The sequence below is a fragment of the Myotis nattereri genome, assembly GCF_964212035.1.
Source record: "Myotis nattereri genome assembly, chromosome: 5".
Taxonomy (NCBI): domain Eukaryota; kingdom Metazoa; phylum Chordata; class Mammalia; order Chiroptera; family Vespertilionidae; genus Myotis; species Myotis nattereri.
The window spans coordinates 12,088,248-12,110,362 of NC_138080.1; the positions used below are offsets into that span (position 1 = coordinate 12,088,248).

Sequence of the window (22,115 nt, forward strand, 5' to 3'; positions counted from 1 at the left end):
TGTGAGGATCAATTTGCACATCACCTCTTTATTATATAGGATTTTATTGATTTCTGAGAGGAAGGGAGAGGGAGATAGGAACATCAATGATGATAAAGAATCACTGATTGGCTGCTTCCTGCATGCCCCCCACTGCCAACACAGGTATGTGTCTAGACTGGGAATTGAACTGTAACCTCCTAGTTCATAGGTTGACAACTACTGAGCCACACTGGCTGGGTACACCCAACCTTTAAAACCCCTTTAAATGAAGGTCCAGCACACGCCCATGCCTCCTAACCCTCTCTCGCCCACTAGCATGCATCTCCTTTACTCTAAGGGACCCCACGAGACCTGCAACCAGGACAGCAATGGGCAATGGTAGTTCATCCTGTGCAACTCCCCTGAACCTGTGTCCTCAAGGCCCCTTTTTCTTTGACTTCTTAGTGAGCAAAAGCAGACCAGCCTAGGCTCATTTCCCCAGCCTTTCTTGTTTCACTGTCCCCAACTTTAACACCCTCTAAAATTCATCTAGACCAGCTGTGGGCAAACTACAGCCCGCGGGCCGGATCCAGCCCGTTTGAAATGAATAAAACTATTGAAAAAAAAGACCGTACCCTTTTATGTAATGATGTTTACTTTGAATTTATATTAGTTCACACAAACACTCCATCCATGCTTTTGTTCCGGACCACTGGTCCAGTTTAAGAACCCATTGTGGTCCTCGAGTCAAAAAGTTTGCCCACCCCTGATCTAGACTCATGTTGTGAAATTTTTCCTTCATGAAGCCAGGAACCCACACACTACAGGTCGGCCCTAGGCAGACCTGCTCAGGGCCAGGTCCCCCTTCTGGTAACAGGATCCCAGACAAGGAGAGCGAACAAAGAAGAGGCAAAAAGAATTCCCATGATGGTGATGTGAAAATGCTAATAACAAAGGAAAATCCAAGGACAAGAGCCACACAATAAAATTAGAAAACATATAGGCCAGGCTGAAGGAATATGGAAGGGATAGAACTCAAGGGAAAAGTAAAACTAATAGAATATATGATGTGCTTCAATATACTGACAGACTTGAGGATGATTTGGTGATAGATTCACAGAAAATGAAGGAAATCATTCCAGACTGAAATATCACGATGGAGAACTTGAGTATGGATGAAGGGAGATGATAAACTAATAGATTATCTGATTCTTTTGATCATGGAGAAAATTACATTGAAAAGTGCAGAAATGTAAGATAGAGTGAATAAAAAAACAAAAAGTGAAAAAACAAGATAAAATTATTAACTCTAGAGAAAACAATTTATAGCCGTGAACATGATTTATATGGACATAATAAATGCCTACTCTTAGACAATCAAATCTCAGTTCTCGAACATCTCCCACCTCGAACAATAGGGTTCTCGACCAAGTTATTCATGAAAAGTCTGTTTTAATGTTTGTTCTCCACCTGACAACCCTTTCATGCTGATACATCAGCTTGACAAAAAGCTTCTCTCCCACCACAAAAAAAGGAGAGAGTGGACCAGTAAAGTCAGTTTACAGCTAAACCCTGCCTTACTTACATCTCAGGAAATTGTGCTGTGAATATTTTTGTGTGTGTTTTCTGCTTTTGTTGCTAGAGAAATGGATAATTAGGACAATTTTAAAACATACAGAGACCATCAAGAGTGCTAATGTTGCTAAGGGTGTGAAAGAAACAATGATCACAGGCAATTGAAGAGGTAGAAAAACTTCTGAACTGGACAAATGAAAAGCAGTTAGCTGGTGACAGCATTTCGGAGGCCACCATAAGTGAAAAAGCATGCTGACTTCCTAAAAGACACCCCTGGAACAGAGGCTGAATTAAGGCTAGTAGGAGGTGGTTCGATAAATTTAAGAAAAGTGTTTGTTTATAAACAGTGCATTAAACATGTACTGCATTTAAGAAAAACTAAAACAGGAATCATGGGGGAGGGGAGGTCTGGAACAAATTAATTCAATTTACATTATTTCTAATGGGAAAAACTGATTCGGTTTTCGAACAAATTGTTTCTCAAACAGCCTTCCAGAACAAATTCAGTTCGAAAACCAAGGTTCCACTGCATTAGTCTCCTACGGCTACTGTAACAAATTACCACAAGTTTGGTGGTTTAACACAACACAAATTCTTTTACAGTTCTGGAAGCCAGAAGTCCAAAGTCAGGTTTACAGGATTAAAGGTGTCAGCTAAGCAAGCTACTTCTAGAAACTCCAGGGGAAAATCTCTTTCCGTGTCTTTCTATCTTCCTTTTTTTTTAAGCTTCTGGCCTCCTGCATTCCTTGGCTTGTGCAACCCTGTCCTTTCATCATGCCAGCCTCTTGCTTCTGGTGTCACATCTACTACTTCCCATTTAGGTCTTATCTCCCATTTTTTCTTTATAAGGAACCTTGTGATTACACTTAAGCCTAAGAAGATAATCCTAAATAAATCCATCTCAAAAGCCTTTAATTATACCTCCAGTCCCTTTGCCATACTAGGTAATATTCACTAGTTCTCAGGATTGGACGTGGCTATCTTGAGAGAGGAGGAGTTATTCAGACTGCTACAACTCTGAACATTGGTTCAAATAATATTAATGGTATAAAAAGATTGAGAAAACAGGGGAGGAGCAGGAGGAGGAGCAGGATAGAGCTCAATTCTTAGCTACCATTTATATGTGAGGATGTAAACTGATAAAGAAACAGCTTTATAAGCATAATGTTTGGAAGTAGGAAAATAAATACTAGAAGAACAAAAAAGTTTGGGAAAAGAGACACAAGTTGAGGATATGTAAGAGGACATAAAACAATTTTCCTCACAAGCATTTTGAAACTATTAACTTGTGCATGAGCTATGCAGATAAAATCAAAATCGACCTAAAACAAAACTAAGATTAAGTAGCTGGGGAGGGAGAGAAATTCTGATTGGAGAATAAAAAGGTACTTCAAGGCTAATGAAGCAAACAAAATCACAAACATAAAAATTAAAAGGTTACTCATTTATACTTATTAAAAACCTATGTTAGATGTTATGAAACAACCAATTATGAAGTTAAGATTTCATTCCCTAAATTCATCCTTTTTACAGCACTGAGGGACAATCTGCTTTAAAAAGGCAAATTACTAGCAAAAGAAAAGCTTTTCATTTAGTAAGATCTGAGCTAAACTTGAAATACAAACACAAATTTAATCTACAATTAGGGATAGCTAACATATAATGCTATGATGGAAGCTACTCCTTTAACAGCTAGGCCAAAGCTCCCTAGGAGGTGTTTACTCATTTACTGAAATGTTAACTGATGTGAGAATAGCACAATGGATACTCAGTAAAGAAATTAAGGTACTACCCTACCTGTTGACCCTTTCTCTAAAAAAGACTAAAAGCTGCCCTAACCGGTTTGGCTCAGTGGATGGAGCGTCAGCCTGCGGACTCAAGGGTCCCAGGTTCGATTCAGGTCAAGGGCATGTACCTTGGTTGGGGGCACATACCCAGTAGGGAGTATGCAGGAGGCAGCTGATTGATGTTTCTCTCTCATCGACGTTTTTGACTCTCTCTATCCCTCTCCCTTCCTCTCTGTAAAAAATCAATAAAATATTTTTAAAAAATAAAAATAAAATAAAAAAGACTAAAAGCTACCTTGCCTGTCCTTCCAAGTGCAGACTGCAGACCACAGAGCAGCAGCAGCACCATGGGCATCATGTAAATGGTTAAAAATGCAAAATCACAGGCTCCACCCCAGACCTAGATGCCTGCAAGAAGAATCATAATCTGCATTTTGACAAGATTCCCTGGAAATTCAAAAGCTCCATAAGTACTGGTATCGGTCTAATACAATTCCTTTGACAAAACAAAACTGCAGTCTGGCCAGTGTGTCTCAGTGGTTGAGCACAGACCCATGACCCAGGAGGTCACAGTTTGATTCCTGGTCAAGGCACATTCTCTGGCTGTGGGCTTGATCCCCAGTAGGGGGAATGCAGGAGACAGCCGATCAATGATTCTCATCATGGATGTTTCATTATCTCTCTCCCTCTCCCTTCCTCTCTCTGAAATCAATAAAAACATATTTTTAAAAAACAACAATATTGCACACTTCTAAATAAGGAATCAAGAGAAAAAAGGGTCCTCATTACTACAGTAAAATTTGCTTTCTCTTTGGACTCTTGTAGAATTTTTTATGGGCTCTACATATATTCCTCATCCTACTCAAAATTTGGTAAAGGATTCAGATCATCAGCTAAACTGTGGAGGAAAGTGTAGTAAGAAAATACTTATAATGTAAAAGAATATTGTATTTACAATGTTGCCTTAGGCAACAAAGGGGAATGAGGGCAGGGCTTTTTAGAGCCTTAGCAGTTAAGGGTCAATACCTTTATGGGATTTTCCTGAGATTAGACCTTCAAATGCTCCCAAACTCCACTCCTACATTCTAAGGGAAAATTAAACTAATAGCAAAGGATGCTTTGAGCACTACTGCATGTTCAAAGTCCCCGCTCACTTCCCAATTATTCTTTTTTCTTCTTCTTTTAAATATATTTTATTGATTTTTTTACAGAGAAGGGAGAGGGATAGAGAGTTAGAAACATCGATGAGAGAGATCCATCAGCTGCCTCCTGCACGCCCCCCCCACCGGGGATGTGCTCACAACCAAGGTACATGCCCTTGACCGGAATCAAACCTGGGACCCCTCAGTCTGCAGGCCGATGCTCTATCCACTGAGCCAAACCAGTTAGGGCCCCAATTATTCTTGATAGATGTAGAGCAAGCACATCAAACTCACAACCCACAACGAATACTTTTGCAGCCCAGTCAATACAACAGTATGTAAGAAATGTTTTAATAAAAATTTTGTAATTTAGCCGAAACCGGTTTGGCTCAGTGGATAGAGCGTCGGCCTACGGACTGAAAGGTCCCAGGTTCGATTCCGGTCAAGGGCATGTACCTGGGTTGCGGGCATATCCCGAGTAGGAGATGTGCAGGAGGCAGCTGATCAATGTTTCTCTCTCATCCATGTTTCTAACTCTCTATCTCTCTCCTTTCCTCTTTGTAAAAAATCAATAAAATAAAAAAAAAATTTTGTAATTTAATTTTTACAATATCCTGTTATACATAATTATTAATAACAAAACTACAATGCTCGCTAATGACTGATTACTATAACTGTGTTGCATTCATTTTCCCTTACATGCCTTATGCACAGGTGCACCATTTCTCTCCACTAATACCAGCAGCGAATATTTTAGCAGCCAAATGCCACGTCATTAGTCTTGGACTGACTTGTTTGGTGTGTGCAACAGGAAATATTTCACTTTCGGAGAACAAGAAAAATCGGTTTATTTGTGTTACACTTATTAATTTGTGGTTATTCAGTGTCTGGTAAGTTAATGGAATCATATAATATATAGTCTTTTGTGACTGCCTTCTTCACTTTGCATGATGTTTTCAAACTTCATCCATGTTGCAGTGTGTATCAGTCAGTGCTTCATTCCTTTCTATGACTGCATATTATCCATTATATGAACACACAATCTTTTTCTTGATTTAACAATATTAAATCCTCACTCCAGGATACTTCTTCCATTGACTTTTGGAGAGTGGAAGGGAGGAGTAGAGAAAGAGAAACATCAATGTGAGAGAGACACACAGACTGGTTGCCTCCCACACAAACACCAACCGGGGCCAGGGATCGAACCTGCAACCCAGGAGCATGCCCTTAACGAAAATCGAACCCTTTGGTACACAGGCTGACACTCTAACCAAGGAACCACCCAGCCAGGTCTACACAACTTTAAAAAAAAGAAAAGAAAAAGTTTATATTGATTTTTAGAGAGAGGAAGGGAGAGGGAGAGATAGAAACATTGATAAGAAACTTCATTGATCAGCTGCCTCCGGCATGCCCCCTACTGAGGATCGAGGCCGCAACCCAAGTATGTGCCCTGACCAGGAATCAAACTGTGACCTCCTTGTTCATGGGTGGACGCTCAACCGCTGAGTCACTCTGGACGGACTACACAATCTTTTTCAAATACATCTTCTACTGACAGACATTTGGTTTGTTTCCACTTTTCGACTATTACAAAAAATGTTATTATAAACTTTTGTGTACAAGTTTATGTGAATACATTGTCAATTCTTACACTAGAGGCCCGGTGCACGAAAATTCGTGCACTGGGGGAGGGGGGGTGTCCCTCAGCCCGGCTTGCCCCCTCTCACAAGTCCGGAAGACCTCAGGGGATGTCCTACTGATGGCTTAGGCCTGGTCTATGGGAGGTGACCGGGCTGATCAGGGGAAGGCGCCACCCCCATCACCCACTGCTGCTGTCACTGCTGGCCGCCAGGGCTCACGGCTCCCTGAGTCCCGGGCCTTGCAGTCGCCGGGGCTCAAGGCTGCCTGAGCCCACAGCTGCCTGAGCCCCAGGCCTCACGCCCACTGTGGCTTTGTTAGAATAGACGTCCACCCTAATTAGCATATTACCCTTTTATTAGTATAGATCAGCCGTGGGCAAACTACGGCTGGTGGGATCCGGCCCGTTTGAAATGAATAAAACTATTGAAAAAAAAGACCGTACCCTTTTATGTAATGATGTTTACTTTGAATTTATATTAGTTCACACAAACACTCCATCCATGCTTTTGTTCCGGCCCTCGGGTCCAGTTTAAGAACCCATTGTGGCCCTCGAGTCAAAAAGTTTGCCCACCCCTGGTATAGATGGTAAATTTATGTTTAACTTTTTAAGGAATTGTGAAACAAAAGTTTTGAAATAGCATACAGAGAAAAGAGAGAAAAAGTCTTGTAAATTACTACAAACATTTACCCAGAGAAATCTCTAATAATATGTACCAATAAATTCAACTCACAATCATTTGAAACCATTAAAAGACCTAATTATGTCTTAGAAAGACTTGAGGTATGATTCTTTCATTTACCTCCCCTACAGCACATCTCAACATCAACTTGGAAGAAAGAAAGTAATTTACCACTCACATTCTGGCATTAACTGTAAAATTTTTGCATGAGATTAGCCAAGGATCTCCTAGTAATATGAACAGATTAATACCAAAAGCCACCAAGTGTTATAGAAAATGCTTAATTTTAATAAAATTGACCTCTTTAATATACCTAAAATGAAGAAAGCATATCTTTTTATTTCCTTCACATTCTCCATAGTGCTAGGCACTCAACATACACTAGTTGACTATGGATGAATAAGGCCTTGCCTTAGCTCCACCCATCCCACGAGAACCAGAGATTTAGATTTAATGAGATAGTTTGAAATTTAACCGCATAGAAGCAATGTGGGAGTCCTAAGGACAGAATAGTTTTATTAACTCATAATAATAACTTAAATTGCTCAACTTCAATGAGTTTCAGTGTCCTCGTTCACAAAATGACAATAATGTCTACCTCAAAGGAAGAAATGCAACCTTGATCATTCCTTATCAATAATTTCATTACAAAGAAATGCAATGCAGTTATCAAGTTTTCCTATAACGCTGAAGACTTTGCTTAATTAAAAAAAAAACACATCAAACAACATACTGGCTGTCTTTATTATCAATACAGAGTTTTATAGTAAGGGAAAGTGACTTATAAAATCTATGGGTTCCTTTTATTTTTAAACCAGAAACTGCAAAACAAATGAGGTGAAACTTTGGTCAAAATTTTGGATTTTGCCTAATTTTATCCTGGAATAGCCTACAAAATAAAGTAATCCAGTTCTAATTTTCAAACTGTTAATCTAGGATAATAGATTTGTCTCACAGAAGTACCAATCTGTGTTCTTTAATGTCTTCTAATATGATACTTTCATATTCTGCCTAGGGCTCTTTCTGTCTACCACCAATCACTTATAAGAAGTACTTTAGCTGTTCCTTCTCACAGAACCCCTGCTATATATAAAATGACAAGGAGCACACAGCAAGAGGTGGAAGCAACCTAAATGTCCATCAACAGAGGAACAGATAAAACAAAATATAGTACATACATACCATCTTAAAAAGAAAGTCCTGTCACAAGCTACAACATGGATAAATCTTGAGGACATGAAATCCAATCACAAAAAACAAATGCTGTAAGATTCCACTTGCATGAGTTATCTAAATTACTCAAATTCATGGAAACAAAAAGCAGAGTGGTAGAAACTAAGGACTCAGGGGAAGACAGAATGGGGAGGCTATTAATGGGTCCAGTTCCAGTTTTACAAGATGAGAAAGTTCTAAAGATATGTTTTATAACAGTATGAATATAGCTAATACCCGACTGAACTATAACTTAAAATAGCTAAGATGGTAAACTTTATGTCAAGTGTTTATTTTACAATAAAAATGCATTAAAATAATAGGGAGCTAGAAAGTATTTCCCTGGAAGAATTAGTTCTGCTGCTAGGAAAAAAATAATTCTTTTTAATGTCAAAGGAAAATAAAACCTAAGGGCAATCCCATCTCTACTATGAGTTTCTATAATAACCACTTTGCATGTTGCATCCCATCCCTAAATAATTTGACATGAACTATTTATTGCCTACAACAGCCTGTGTGTGTTGCAAAAGAGCCTTCCCTGTCTATCAACCAATAGAAAATATTAAAATTTCCTCTTATGCGATCTTAGAAACAGATCTACTCCAGGCTCATAAAACTGTTAACTCCGGGAAGCTGGGGAAAAGGGTAACACTAAAAAAGGTTCTATTTCTCCTTTCAAACGAAGCAGACCTGAATCTCTACAATGGCAAATTCCAGATCTTTAGAAAATGTTTAAAAATTGCCTACCAACACCTATTACCTACTTTGGTTTTTCTCTTAATACAGACTACTGAAGAAGAATTTAGATTCCTTCTAAATGAAATTCAAAAGGGGCAACTGGTTCAAAATCCAATATATTTCTCTAATATTTGTGCCTATAATTAAAGCGACAGTAATTTGTAATTTAAAAAAAAATTTACCAAGGGAATACATAAGTCCAACATCTTAGAGAAGATTCATCCCTCTAATATTACATCACAATAAAGAAGTATTAAGAAGCCCTGTTGGTGTGTCTCAGTTGGTTGGGTGTCATCCTGTTGTTGGTTCAATTCCTGGTCAAAGCACAGGACTGGGTTTTGGCGCCATCCCTGCTGGGGATGCAGGAGGCAGCCGATTGACTTTTCTACTCTTGCATCATTCTCTCTCTCCCTAAAAAGTTAATAAAAATATTTTTTTAAAAATATTAAGAGGCCGAAACCGGTTTGGCTCGGTGGATAGAGCGTCGGCCTGCGGACTGAAAGGTCCCGGGTTCGAGTCCGGTCAGGGGCATGTACCTGGGTTGCGGGCATATCCCCAGTGGGAGATGTGCAGGAGGCAGCTGATCGATGTTTCTGACTCTCTCTCTCCCTTCCTCTCTGTAAAAAATCAATGGAATATATTTAAAAAAAAAATATTAAGAGGATTCCTAAGAAACAGTATCTTTTTAATGGACTAAAAATTATCATTACCATATAAAAATATCCTTGACTCCTCCAGATTTCAGTAGGCATAAAACCATAGGCAAAATTTTACATTAAAGCTGAGGTTCTTAAACAGGGTCATTGGTTGGTCCACGATTCCCCTTGAACTGGACAAAGATCATGCAGAGACTCCAGTTGACATCTGAACATTCAAGGAAGTCAACCAATAGAAACTACAATTAAGGGAGCACAACATGGTATATAGAAGCATTCAATGATTTGCTAAGGATTCCACATATGCCACTGGCAAAGATCTAGATGGCATTTTAATCAACTACTGCTAATATTAACTAAAAGTAGTTACTTAATATAATAGATTAGCTTTCTTTTTAAATAAACCCAATGTTTGAACCTGGAAAGAAAATTGCCACATCAAGTTTTAAAAGTCCTAAATACTTTCACAAATTTTTTAAGGACAGAAAATAGCCACAAAAATACTGAAAATACCAAGCAACAAATAGTTGATATTGCATTCTAAGAATGGGAAATTCAGCAACTATTTTAAAATAGAATTATGTTGTACTTTAAATTAGAATTTAAAGAGAAATACAGTTTCTTCTCCTTTTCTTCCTTCTCCTAGTTAAAAGAGTTGGGAAATAGAAAGTTGTTATGCATATTTTATGCCTTTCTTTCGGGAATAAAACAGCATATCAAACTTCAACATGTTGGGCTCAAAACACAATGCCAAGGGCACCAATTATTTTCTAATGACCAGGCGGCCAACCCAGAATTGCACTAGACTAGGCTCTGAGGAGTTCAGCAATCATACATTAACTGCTAATGATAGCTGGACTTAAGTAGAGTGGAAAATGCCCTGGAAAACTTTTAGAGCTCAAGTATTTTGGCAAATATGTACTGGTATTTAATCTCAGGGACAGTTAAATTTAAAAACACATATTTTAAAGTCCTGAAAGTATCCTTTCTTCACCAAGATCACCAGATGAAAGAGTTTAAGGCTGATCTGATTTGGTATCTAAAGAACAGCAAGCTGAAACCTCAAGTCACAGGAAAGCTTTAAGACATTCATGTACCATTCTGATCGCTTATCTTGAGGTTCATGAGTCTTTTAAACTTTAAAATATTTATTCATTTGAAAAATATTAATGATAAGCCTTATACATTAGCAAATTTATGAAAAATAACTATTGCCTCCCAAAATAAATTAGTAAGAAAAATGGCATTTTACATTTCTGCAAGTGTCTCTAATGCCTGATTTAACATCAGATGCCTAGATTCTCTTAATTGCTTCCTCATTCAACATACTACTCTTGTTGTATTGGTTAAGTATATGAAGAAAATCCAGCCTCACATAGGTATATAGTTGGAAAGAGAGGAGTATTTTAATAGGCTTTGCAGATAGTTATGAATATCTCTTTTTGATATTACACCAAAACTCAACATGTGGTAGTTTCTTAAAGGTTTGTGGTATCTGAAACCCTATTCACTGTTTGTTACATTAAAATCCAATGTTCCAATTTGCACTTTTACTTATGCATGATGTTTTTTGTGGTTTTTTTAAAATATATTTTTATTGATTTCAGAGAAGAAGGGAGGAGAGAGAGATAGAAACATCAATGATGAGAAGCGTTGATCAGCTGCTTCCTGCACTCCCCACACTGGAAATGGAGCCCGCATGTGCCCTGACTGGGAATCGAACCATGAACTCCTGGTTCATAGGTTGACGCTCAACCACTGAGCCACACCGGTCGGGCTTAGGCATGATGTTTAAACATCACAGGTAAAATACTGACTCAGTTACACAGACCTCCCAAAGGCTGGCACATTTCACTACACAATATCAAAAATCACAGTCATTAATATCTTTACTGATCTCATTCAAAAAAACTTTAGGTACTGGGAAGTTATCAAGTTCAGGATGGCAGATACCAATTTCTAAAATTCTAATTTTTGCTTGAAAACTCAAAATTTACCAAGGGTAGCAAATACTGTCCATTGAGGCAAAAGATTCATTGCTCATCTGAGAAAAATGTCTGCCAAACATCCAAGTCTCAATAACCAGAATTTATCGGTAGTTTCTACTAGTAAAAATAATGCTCAGTGAAAAGAGCAGATAATTCAGCTTGAAACTCAAATAATAATTACTTACACCAATGCTTTTCCTCCAGAAAACCACTGTACTCTGGCCCATGGAAGAAGTGCTTTAGGTATACTTCTCATTTTGTCACACAAAAACAGACATGTATTCCAGTCAAGATATAATAAAATTAATAATTTTTACTGTTTCATCAAGAACATTCTTAAGTAAAATTGGCATTTTTAAACTGCTGATACATGGTGATGGAAGATGACCATGACTACTTACTGGTATTGTTTGGTGCCAAAACCTTAACTCATGTAAAGGCACCAGCAGATTTACCTAAGTTGCTTTTGTACCATTGGTGCAAATTCATTTTTGTTATTATGAAAATACTTTCGACTTGATAAGCTTTTTGAAAGAATTGAAGGGTTGCCCAGACCACACTTTGAAACGCAGTAAATGATACGTAGCTGTTTTAACAATGGTTATGGACCCTCTCTGACCAGAAAAGTGGACATACGAACAAGCACACGCAATACAATTTTACATACAACTTCAGAAGGTTCACAAAACCCCTATTGCCCATTTATAGCACTTTCGAGCTAAAGAATTCCATCAGCAGAAAATGCAGGCCTGCAAATTTACTTCAAAACAGTAATAATCTACTAGGCACTATAAACAAAGTTTATTATAAGCAAGTCACATTCTAACAACCTCAAACAATTTCACCTGAACTAAAAGAAGTAGCTAGAGTTTTTGAAAAAATAGAATTACATTAGGGAAACTAAAAGGTTTCAGGTTAAGAATCCCAGCTCCACCACCTGCTCAAGAACACACAGTTACTAAATTAATCTTCCTAGACCAGTTTCTAATCTGTAATATGGAAAAACAACAGTGTTGCCCTGGCCGAGTGGCTTAGTTTATTGGATCGTTGTCCCAGTAAACCAAAGGTTGCAGGTTTGAGTTCCGGTCAGGGCTCATACAGGAGGCAACTGATGGAAGTTTCTCTCACATCGATATTTCTCTCTCCCTTCCTCTTTCTAAACATATTCTTGGGTGAGGATTAAAAAAAAAGGCGAGGGGAAAGAAAAAATAAAAACAACAATGTCTACTTATTTCATGGAGTTTTTGTGAAGATTAATGAACATATAGCGTGTCCTCCAAAAAAAATGTATTTGTACACACTTTAAATCTTACTAATTCCAATGGGTTAAACCTCAAAAGAAACATCAGCCCATCCAGTCGCTGTGGCTCAGTGGTTGAGCACTGATGAACCTGAAGGTCATAGGTCAATTTCTGGTCAGGGCACATGCCTGGGTTGCAGGCTCAATCCCCCAGTGTGGGGCATACAGGAAGCAGCCGATCAATGATTCTCTCTCATCATTGATGTTCCTAACTCTCTCCCTCTCCCTTCCTCTCTGAAATCAATACAATTAAAAAAAAAGAAAAGAAAGAAACATCAACAATTGGGCTACCAGCTTAGTAGTATATACATTTTGGGGGGTGGGGGGGGGGGAACACCCTGTACATAAGACACCTGAAACAATACCTAGTTAAGCACTAAATAAATGCTGGCTGCTGTAATTAAGACGGCCATGCCATTTCTTCCTGATACTGACTACACAGTGATAATTAAATTCAATTATCTACAAGAAATGTATTTTACATATTACCAGGCCTTTCCTTCTACTAAGAAAGAAACTTGCTGACTCTTGATTACTCAATTATAATTTCCATTACCACCTAAGGTAAGGGAGATTATTGTTGAGGATATTAACTAAGACATCTATCTCCAACCCTTCAATTTTCCGACTTACTAGCATAAGAAACTTAAAATATAGTTTACCTTTCTTCTTGCAACTCAACTAAACTAGGCAATATATATGTGCAAATACATAAAATATGGGAACCTTTTTACTAATAAAATTAATTCTTTGCTTCAAACAAACTTTCATCATGCTGCTTACTACATACATAAGTTTTAAGAAGCTTAAATTTTAGTTCACTAGAAGAAAGTATTAAGAAATAAGTAAGTAGCCAAAACCGGTTTGGCTCAGTGGATAGAGCACTGGCCTGCGGACTGAAGGGTCCTAGGTTCGATTCCGGTCAGGGGCATGTACCTCGGTTGCGGGCACATCCCCAGTGAGAGATGTGCAGGAGGCAGCTGATCAATGTTTCTCTCTCATCGATGTTTCTAACTCTCTGTCTCTCTCCCTTCCTCTCTGTAAAAAATCAATAAAATATATTTAAAAAAAACACCAAAACTATATATTAAAAGAAAAAAAGAAATAAGTAAGTTTAATTTTTGGTTTCTGTTTATTTTAATAACCTGAGACAAAAATGTCAACTAAAACTCTTTCAAAGCCATTATCTTATATTTTTATCAATAAAGGAATAAGAAAATTAATATCTTAAAAAGAAGACACAGATACTGCCTAATATCAGGTAAATATGGTTATTCATGTTACTTTATGTGCAAATTTACATTACTCCAAGTGATTGTACTGCATTAAGTTAGTACTTAAAAGAAAGGAGGAGCATCTCATGGGATATAAGGTAAAAATGTTAAAAATGTTAAATAAGACCATTGCTAGCCAAAACCGGTTTGGCTCAGTGGATAGAGCGTCGGCCTGCAGACTGAAAGACCATTGCTATGGGTCATTAGGTTTGGAATATAGCTAATCCTATATAGTAAAAGCCTAATATGCTAAGTGTCCGACCGTTCATTCAACTGGTCGACCAGCCGCTATGACATGCACTGACCACCAGGGGGGCAGACGCTCCAACCAGTAGGGACTGGGCGAGATGGCCCCAAACGGGACTGGGCAACAGGGGCCAGGCATGCCCTGGACGAATCCATGTACCGGGCCTCTAGTGTGCCAATATTTGAAATCTGCAAACAACAAATCTACCACTTTTGTTTTCTGCTAATTGAGTGCCTAAATCTAACATGCATTCTCCTCTAAAAAAACATATAGCATTACATATAGAATGGATTTAAAACCATTAAATATTATGTGAAACCCCAAAGATTAGTTGTTTCTCAAAATTTTATTTATGTCCTTATTTGGGGGGTACTTTCACTCTACAATTGAAAATTATTTTCCTAAGAACCATCCATAAACGTCTTAATCCTACCAAAAATAAACAGGAAGCCAAGTGTTGAAAAGATGCACTGCATTTGGATCAAAGGATCATAAAAACAGGCTTCATGCAATAAAATCACATTCTTAAATAATTTCCTATGAAAAAAAGTTTAAGAGTATCAAGTATGAAGCTAAGGAAAATTATACTTACATTAAAATGAAAATCATAAAAAGTACTTAATATTTAACAATATTAAGTATTAAATTAATGAAAAGTCTAAGCCTTGAGTAACTAAGTTCAGTAGACTTATCTTTAAACTAGAGACCCAGCGCACGTAACAGGTAGGTCGCAGGCACGCCCCCACAGCTTCCATCAGCACTGCAAGCCCCAGCAGCAGCAGCAGCAGCAGCAGCAGCAGCAGCAGCAGCAGCGGTGCCTGCATGAGCGGCCCTGAGCAGGCAGCGCACCCCATCAGTGGCCAGCCCAGTGCACACGTATGGAGGTTAAGTCACTGGCACCCGCTTTCCCGACGGACTGAGCCCCTGAGCAGCCTGGGATGAGCTGGGGATCACAACGGCCTGACAGCCAGCCCGGTCCTCCCGCTACCGACCCAGGTTCCCCTGTTGACCATCACTGATCCACTGGAGCCTGTGAGCCCGTGGGGGAGGGACCAAGAGGTCAGCCATTCCGCATTTTCTCGCCAGCTCCGCCACCACCCACCCACTTCGCCATGGTTCCCCATTCGCATGCGGGCGGGGTTTGGGGAGGAGAGGGACCAAGAGATGGTCAATGCACCTCATGGTGACTGGTCGAGCGGTTGTTCCAGTCATTACTCTTATGGTCCCTGGACTTTTATTATATAGGATTAAGGCTCCCAGAGAGTCCAGCATCTCAATCAATTTAACTGTTTCTTTCCTGGACACCTTTGAGAATTAACAAGATTGGAAGGAACAATAGAAATCACCTAATCCAGTCTTGTAATCTTAAAATGAAATAAACTGGAACCCAGTGGAGAGTTTATCTAAAGTGATATATACTAATCTGTCATTAGGATAATACCCCAAGTTCTCCTGACTACTATTATACTGTTGTATGTTATCAATCCCATTATAAATCCTACCAAGTAAATAAATCCATAATGACCAGAAAGATCTCATCAGCCTACCTTTCACCTGCTGTCTTCCCCCTGCATAACCTCATAATAATAGTAACAATTATATTCCTTCACTCAACAAATACTGAACACCTACTGTGTGCCAGGCACTGTTCTATGCACAGCAGTTTTTATATAGGCCAGTGTAGAGTACAAAGATACATTAGTCCTGCACTAAGCTTACAATAAGTATCACAGTAGAGGTTTGAGGTACTAAATATACATATATATATATATTATACACACACACACACACAAAATGTTATGAAGGAAGATTGTGGGAGGAGTGACAGCACAACATAAAGACCCAAAAGTGTATAGGATTTGTTTGAAGAACAGTATCCATTTAGCTGTACTGTAAACCATATTAGCTAATCAACTTAGAGGGGTAGAGGCCATAGTGGTGAAGGGTTTCATATTCTAGACTGAAATATCTGAAAGTAATTTATAATCCCATGGATACAATGACCACTGAAGACTTCTAAAGAAAATAACACTGGGAACACATTTAAGGTTAACTTAGAGCAGCGGTTCTCAACCTTCCTCATGCCGCGGCCCTTTAATACAGCTCCTCATGTTGTGGTGACCCCCAACCATAAAATTATTTTTGTTGCTACTTCATAACTGTAATTTTGCTACTGTTATGAATCGTAATGTAAGTATCTGATATGCAGGATGTATTTTCATTGTTACAAATTGAACATAAAGCATAGTGATTAATCACGAAAACAATATGTAATTATATATGTATTTTTTGATGTTCTTAGGCGACCCCTGTGAAAGGGCCGTTCGACCCCCAAAGGGGTCGCGACCCACAGGTTGAGAACCGCTGACTTAGAAGAAAACAACACAAGAAGCAGGAAATCATTTGGGAAGTTAATCCAAACCTGATGAGAGATATTGAGAACCTGTATTAAGGTGAAAGTGAGTATGGAAAGATTATAACATTACAGAAGTAAAAATAGTATGCCATGATAGCCAACTACAAGTAGGTGGGGAAAGAGACAATTTGGTGACTTTGATGGGAAAGAACCTGGGCTATATAATTAACAGAAAATAGGCAAAGCTAAAGATTGAGCTAAATGTAACCTGTTTGGAGATCAGTACAAACCAAGGGGGCCAATGTATTAATCTTATTTCATTTCAGTAAAGCAAATCTTCCCTTAGCAAACACAACAGACTATGATACGCATAGTATAGTATGCAAAAATACCCGTTAAAAGAGTGTAAGTTGAAAATTGAAAATTATTACATTTGTATAGACATAGATACTAGAACAAATCATATTTTTATTAAAATATACATATTAAGCCTCAGCATGTTAATACTAGGAATATACTGTATGCTAAAGTAATGTTTAACAATCTCAGAAAAATATGCAATAAATCAGTAGCAAAATGAAGCTACTAAGTATCAGCAGAAGAGAACAACTGATCCATCATACATATCACAATCATTTAGTTCAGTCTGGAATTATCAATTTCTCTTGATTAAATAAAATCCACGTGCCTAATTTGGGAGCTCATCTGCACCAATGCTTCATGAAACTAGACACAAAAGTTTAACTGAACTGGTTGGTTAAATAAAAAAGGAGCAACCCACCAACTTAGCTTCTGGAATGTGAAACTTTTTATTCCAAGTTTCAAAGGCAGGGCAAAGGGGACCAAAGTTTTGCCACCCCAAAATATGCCTTTTAGGGTATTGATTTTGGGCTGGTTGTTAGGAAAAAGAAGAATCAAAGAGAACCTTTGACCCTCCCTCTACCTGCCTAAAGGAATTCAATAGAAAACCCTGCTTAAAAGAAGGGTCACCTTAGCATCATAATATAAACTAAATGTGGCATGCAGAGAGATTCCTAGTAAAGCCTGTTTATTGCACTTCCCTCTGGGTACCGCTGTTTTTGAGTGGCTCAGAAAGAATTTTACATGTTCACTCTCCCATCTACCTGTAAAATGCCTATTTTCCCTTTGAAATCCCAGCCCCCCACCCCCCATTCTCCTTTGTCTAAAATGGCATATAAACCTCAACTGCATTTTCTTATGGCACCCCCTCATATACTCCTGGAATTTTGGACATTTTCTATTTTAAAAAATAAATGAGGAAACAAAAAACACCCATGTAGTCTTTCTGCCCACCATTTAACAAGTAAACTATGAGCTCCTTTGGGGCAGGGCTGTGTTCTAGACACGTCGTAGCCCCAGTGCTCAGATTTCAGGAGCCCCCCCCCCCCCCCAACAGATCTCTGATAAAAGGAATAAATGGAAATAAATCAACCAAGGAATGTTTTTCAAGTATACAGCACTTTCATAACTTGGTGAGTATTACACAACAGCAGAGCTATGATCCAGTATTTGAGTGCCTACTATTCAACAGGTAATAAAGTTACAAAATGAGTAACACATGACTCCTCCCTGGAACTTAGAATTTACTTCTCTAAACAAGTCTAACACCAAAAGGTTTCACCAGAAAACCTTGATTTGCCTTATTTGTGTGAACATAAATGAGTCTCTTAACTTCTTTAAGATTCTGGTTTCTCATCTGAAAAACAGATGAGGATTCAAAAGAAGAAATGTGAGTGTGTCCTGTAAAGTATCACAAGTATAATGCATGCCAGTTGGCTCCCCACGGGACTCACCAAACTCTGATCAGAGAGTGCATTAAAAATGACACTGACATATCCAAGTATTCTACTGGCTAAACACAAAGCCATTATCCTACCATAACATGAAAAAATCCTCAAAACAACAGTATTCTAAGTCAGAAACAGGGTCTTACTATGAAGACAATATAATCTTGAGAAAGTTGATTTATAAACTTTCACAAGACATTTTTAAAAATTAAAAGTACATTTTTAAATTTATTATTAGAGAGAGAGAAAGGGAAACATCAACTTGTTGCCTCAATGGTTGCTTCTTGTATGTGCCCTGACCAGGGATAAAACCTGCATCTTTGGCGGATCGGAACAATGCTCTAACCCAGCTCCCCAGCCAGGGCTTAAAAGTACATGTTTTAATTTATCTGAGTTTTGTTGGAAAATTCCTACTGTCATTCAAGACAGAATACTATTATATTAAAATTCGAACTTTAAAAATAATATTGCTGAATAAAATAATGTAACTACTTTTGGGAAATAATGTCTCCTACACATCTCAAAGTTCCAAAACTTCACACTTTTGAAATACACTAATAAACAAATTTGGAGGAAAAAACTAATACTATATTATTACTTCAACTGATCAAATCCAGCTTTTAACAGCACAATAAGCTCCCTAGAAGACATGTTATATGTCCATAGCACTGTTATTTTTATCCACCTAAATTAATCCTTATAAGACAATAAAATGAATCATTTGAGCCAACATTTCTTCACTGAATATGCTAATCAACACCACTCTCTCAAAGTAGGCAAGTTAAAAAAACAAAACAAAACACAACTAAAAAGCTTCCCTCTAAAATACAAGATACTGTCAAGATGCTTTCTGAGCTGAATGTTGATGGCACCTATTTCACCTTAATTACCTAAAAACGACGTACAACATGAAAATGCATCACCATTTACTTATATGTGGAATTTACACAAAGAAACCTTTATCACATAGACCTTGGATTTCTCTTTTGATGGTGTTTGATATATCATCTCCTGCTCCTTTCATTTAATTCATGGAAAATTAATAATGAGGCCTAAAGAATGAAAGATTTAAGACTATTTTCTGGAAAATGTTCTTCCGTTGCTTGGACAACACAAAACGTTCCTATATAACAGACTCATCTACAAAGAAATCCTTCCGTAATCAAGATTTTGAAGATTCTGTATTCAAAATTTGCGTTAGTAAATGCTTTCTTACCTTCTGCTACATCATCATCTACTGCTCCTTTCACCTGAGAAAAACACCACTGAATATCATTCCCTCCTCCAGCTCCTGGAAAAAAGAACACATACCGATTAAAACTGAGTTCTGTTCATGTTTACTAAACATTGAGATGGTCTCCACGGTTGGCATGATACTAACAGAATAGCCTAGTACTGCCCACATACATAACCGCCCCCCCCAGCGCACTAACTGGGAAAGGGTTAGTCCCCAGTAGCTGGTGCTGCTTTAGGAAAAAAGAGATCTGGGTATGAAAAATTAAAAGGCCATGTACTGTCATTACCATTGTACATGTGTTCAAAAGTTCCCTTCCATTTTCCCTTCCCCTCAAAGACTGACTGGTAGGTCTTGCTTACATGTAAGAAAAAAAGCAAATAGCCAAAGTTAGTTTTTCTTTAAGTGTGCAAAAAGTCTGCAGAAGAATCAGTAAGGTTAACTACCACAAAACATGGAACGAGTAGAAAACTTCAAGGAACATCACTGCCTGGGTGAGGAGTAATGAACGATGAGTATGAACCCTCTCACCAAAGCACACACAGAGCAAACACAACACTCACCACCCACTTCTTGCACTGAACTGCCGCAAAATCACTGGCTCCAGAGGAAAAAAGCTGGTGAGAAGATTCTCAAAGGAAGCCTGTTTTGCCTCTCTTCAGTTTTGCCTTACCCCTCAGATTCCAAGGGACCTTGCAAAGAATTAATTTTGCTAATCTGTCATCATCTTGTGCAAAACAATTTTAATTTTACTAATAATTCAAAGAGCAACTTGTTTATAGCAAACCATAAGTCAATCCAACCTGTTAACTCTTCCAAAGGTTTAATTATCTATCTAAATATTGAAATAAGCCAAGAAAACTGGTTTGGTCCCTGAATGCTTCTATTTCAGGTCTCCATACTGAAGAGGAAATGTCCTGGATCTACGGAGAAACTGAGCCTCGATCTAGAATCAAGCCTACTGGATGGAGATATTCGGCCACACCAAAATGTACAAAAGGAATCCTCGAAGCAATCACCTTCCTCTTCCTTCACATCTATTCTTTGCTAAATATTCAATCCTGTTTTTCCCGATGCATCATCCCCCCTTCCAAGCTTTTACCTAAATCTCTTCTCTCTTGGCTATTTATATCCCTGAACTCCACAACTATTTTAACTCAATTGAAACCCCTTTGGGAAAAGGACATCTGCACAAAAGCTAACATGCAAAACGGAAAGTTGAAATCACATTTTTCATGCAACTTGCTGTATTAAAGGCCTTGCACTCTTTGGGCGTCAAGGGTAAGAAACGAAAAGGAGGTGGTTCGACACAAAAAAAACTCAGGTGAATAGTCTCAAAATGTACGTGCCTACCGGGGGCGGGGGGCACATTGCATTTTAACTTGTAAAGCACTTTTCCTTCTCAGTGCAAAATATATTTGTATATAGACACCCAAGAAGGCTTGCATCAAGGGGGGAAACAGTAATGAGATGAAGAAAGATCCGCCAAAAAGTCCGGGGAGAGGGCGGCACGGAGGTCACACCCGGCTCCGGAGCAGGAGGGACAAATCTGCCCGCGCCCCCGCCCCGCCCCGCCCCACCCACGCCTCACCCCGCAGCTCGCCGGCGCGCACCCCACCCCCATCCATACCGAGGCGCAGCCCTCAGTGAAAAGCCGATTCGACATCACAGCGACCACTGGCCGCGCAGAGCCCCCCGCCCCCGACACCGCACCCCACTTGACCAGTTCCCCGAAACCCGAGGCGCCCGCGGCGCTCCGAGAGGCTCAGCGGTCGCTAGGGGGTGACGGAGGGAGGAGAAAGGAAGCGGAGCCTTGTCAGCGGCCGAGGGTGATTTCTCCTTTACCTGCCATGTTGCGCTGCAAATGGTGACCCTGCTGGGTGCCTCGGGGTCTCCGCTTCCCGAACTCACCCCCCTCACCTGGGGATGGGGGGGTAGAGAGGGCGGATGGCGGCGGATGGCACCTGTGGGGGTCGGGGTCGGGGGTCGGGGGAGAAGGAAGGAGGGGCGGGCAGACGAGCCAGCAGGATGGTGGGTTTCACTCAGGGGCTTCCCCGTTCTTGCTCTTCCTCCTGCAGCGGCGGCGGCGGCTACGACAGCGACGGCGGCGGCGGCAGCAGGAGCAGGCGACTCCACTTTCAAAATGGCGCCGGCTGGCCTGGGCAGTGACGTCATCGGGGGCGGGACCTCCGGGCGGGGCCGGAGGCGGGGCGAGGCGGGGAGCGGCCGGGCGGCCTCCTGGCCCCGCCCCTTCCTCTCCGCGGGGCCGCCGGGTCCCACCATCCTGTGCCGCGCCCCGGCCCGCGCTGGGGACCCCGGTGCGCCCCCCTCGGCCCCGCTCTTCTCGGCCCAGCTCCCCCGGTCCCCAGCCCTCGCGCCGTGCCGGGCCCTGGCGGCGCAGCTGTCCCCATGAAGTCCTCGCTCGCAGGGATTCGGGCGGGCCCGTGTCTTTTTAGCGAATACCCGTTTTGCTACTTAAAATAGTGACCCTGTGGGTTAGTCCTGGGGCCGGTGGG

General features: G+C 39.8%; 1 protein-coding gene across 2 annotated transcripts in view; it reads right to left on the minus strand.

Annotated features, from left to right (window-relative positions):
* Positions 1–21,781, minus strand: part of PPP2R2A (protein phosphatase 2 regulatory subunit Balpha) — a gene marked incomplete at its 5' end in the record, with an annotated part of 103,370 nt that extends 81,589 nt beyond the window's left edge. The window contains 2 exons of one of the 2 annotated variants that reach the window (XM_081090989.1): positions 19,582–19,656; positions 21,445–21,781. In XM_081090989.1, the coding sequence (XP_080947115.1) occupies positions 19,582–19,656; positions 21,445–21,451 (82 nt within the window). The remainder of the gene's footprint in view (positions 1–19,581; positions 19,657–21,444) is intronic. The other variant, XM_081090990.1, reaches the window with a different exon arrangement.
* Between the last annotated feature and the right edge of the window lie 334 nt (positions 21,782–22,115).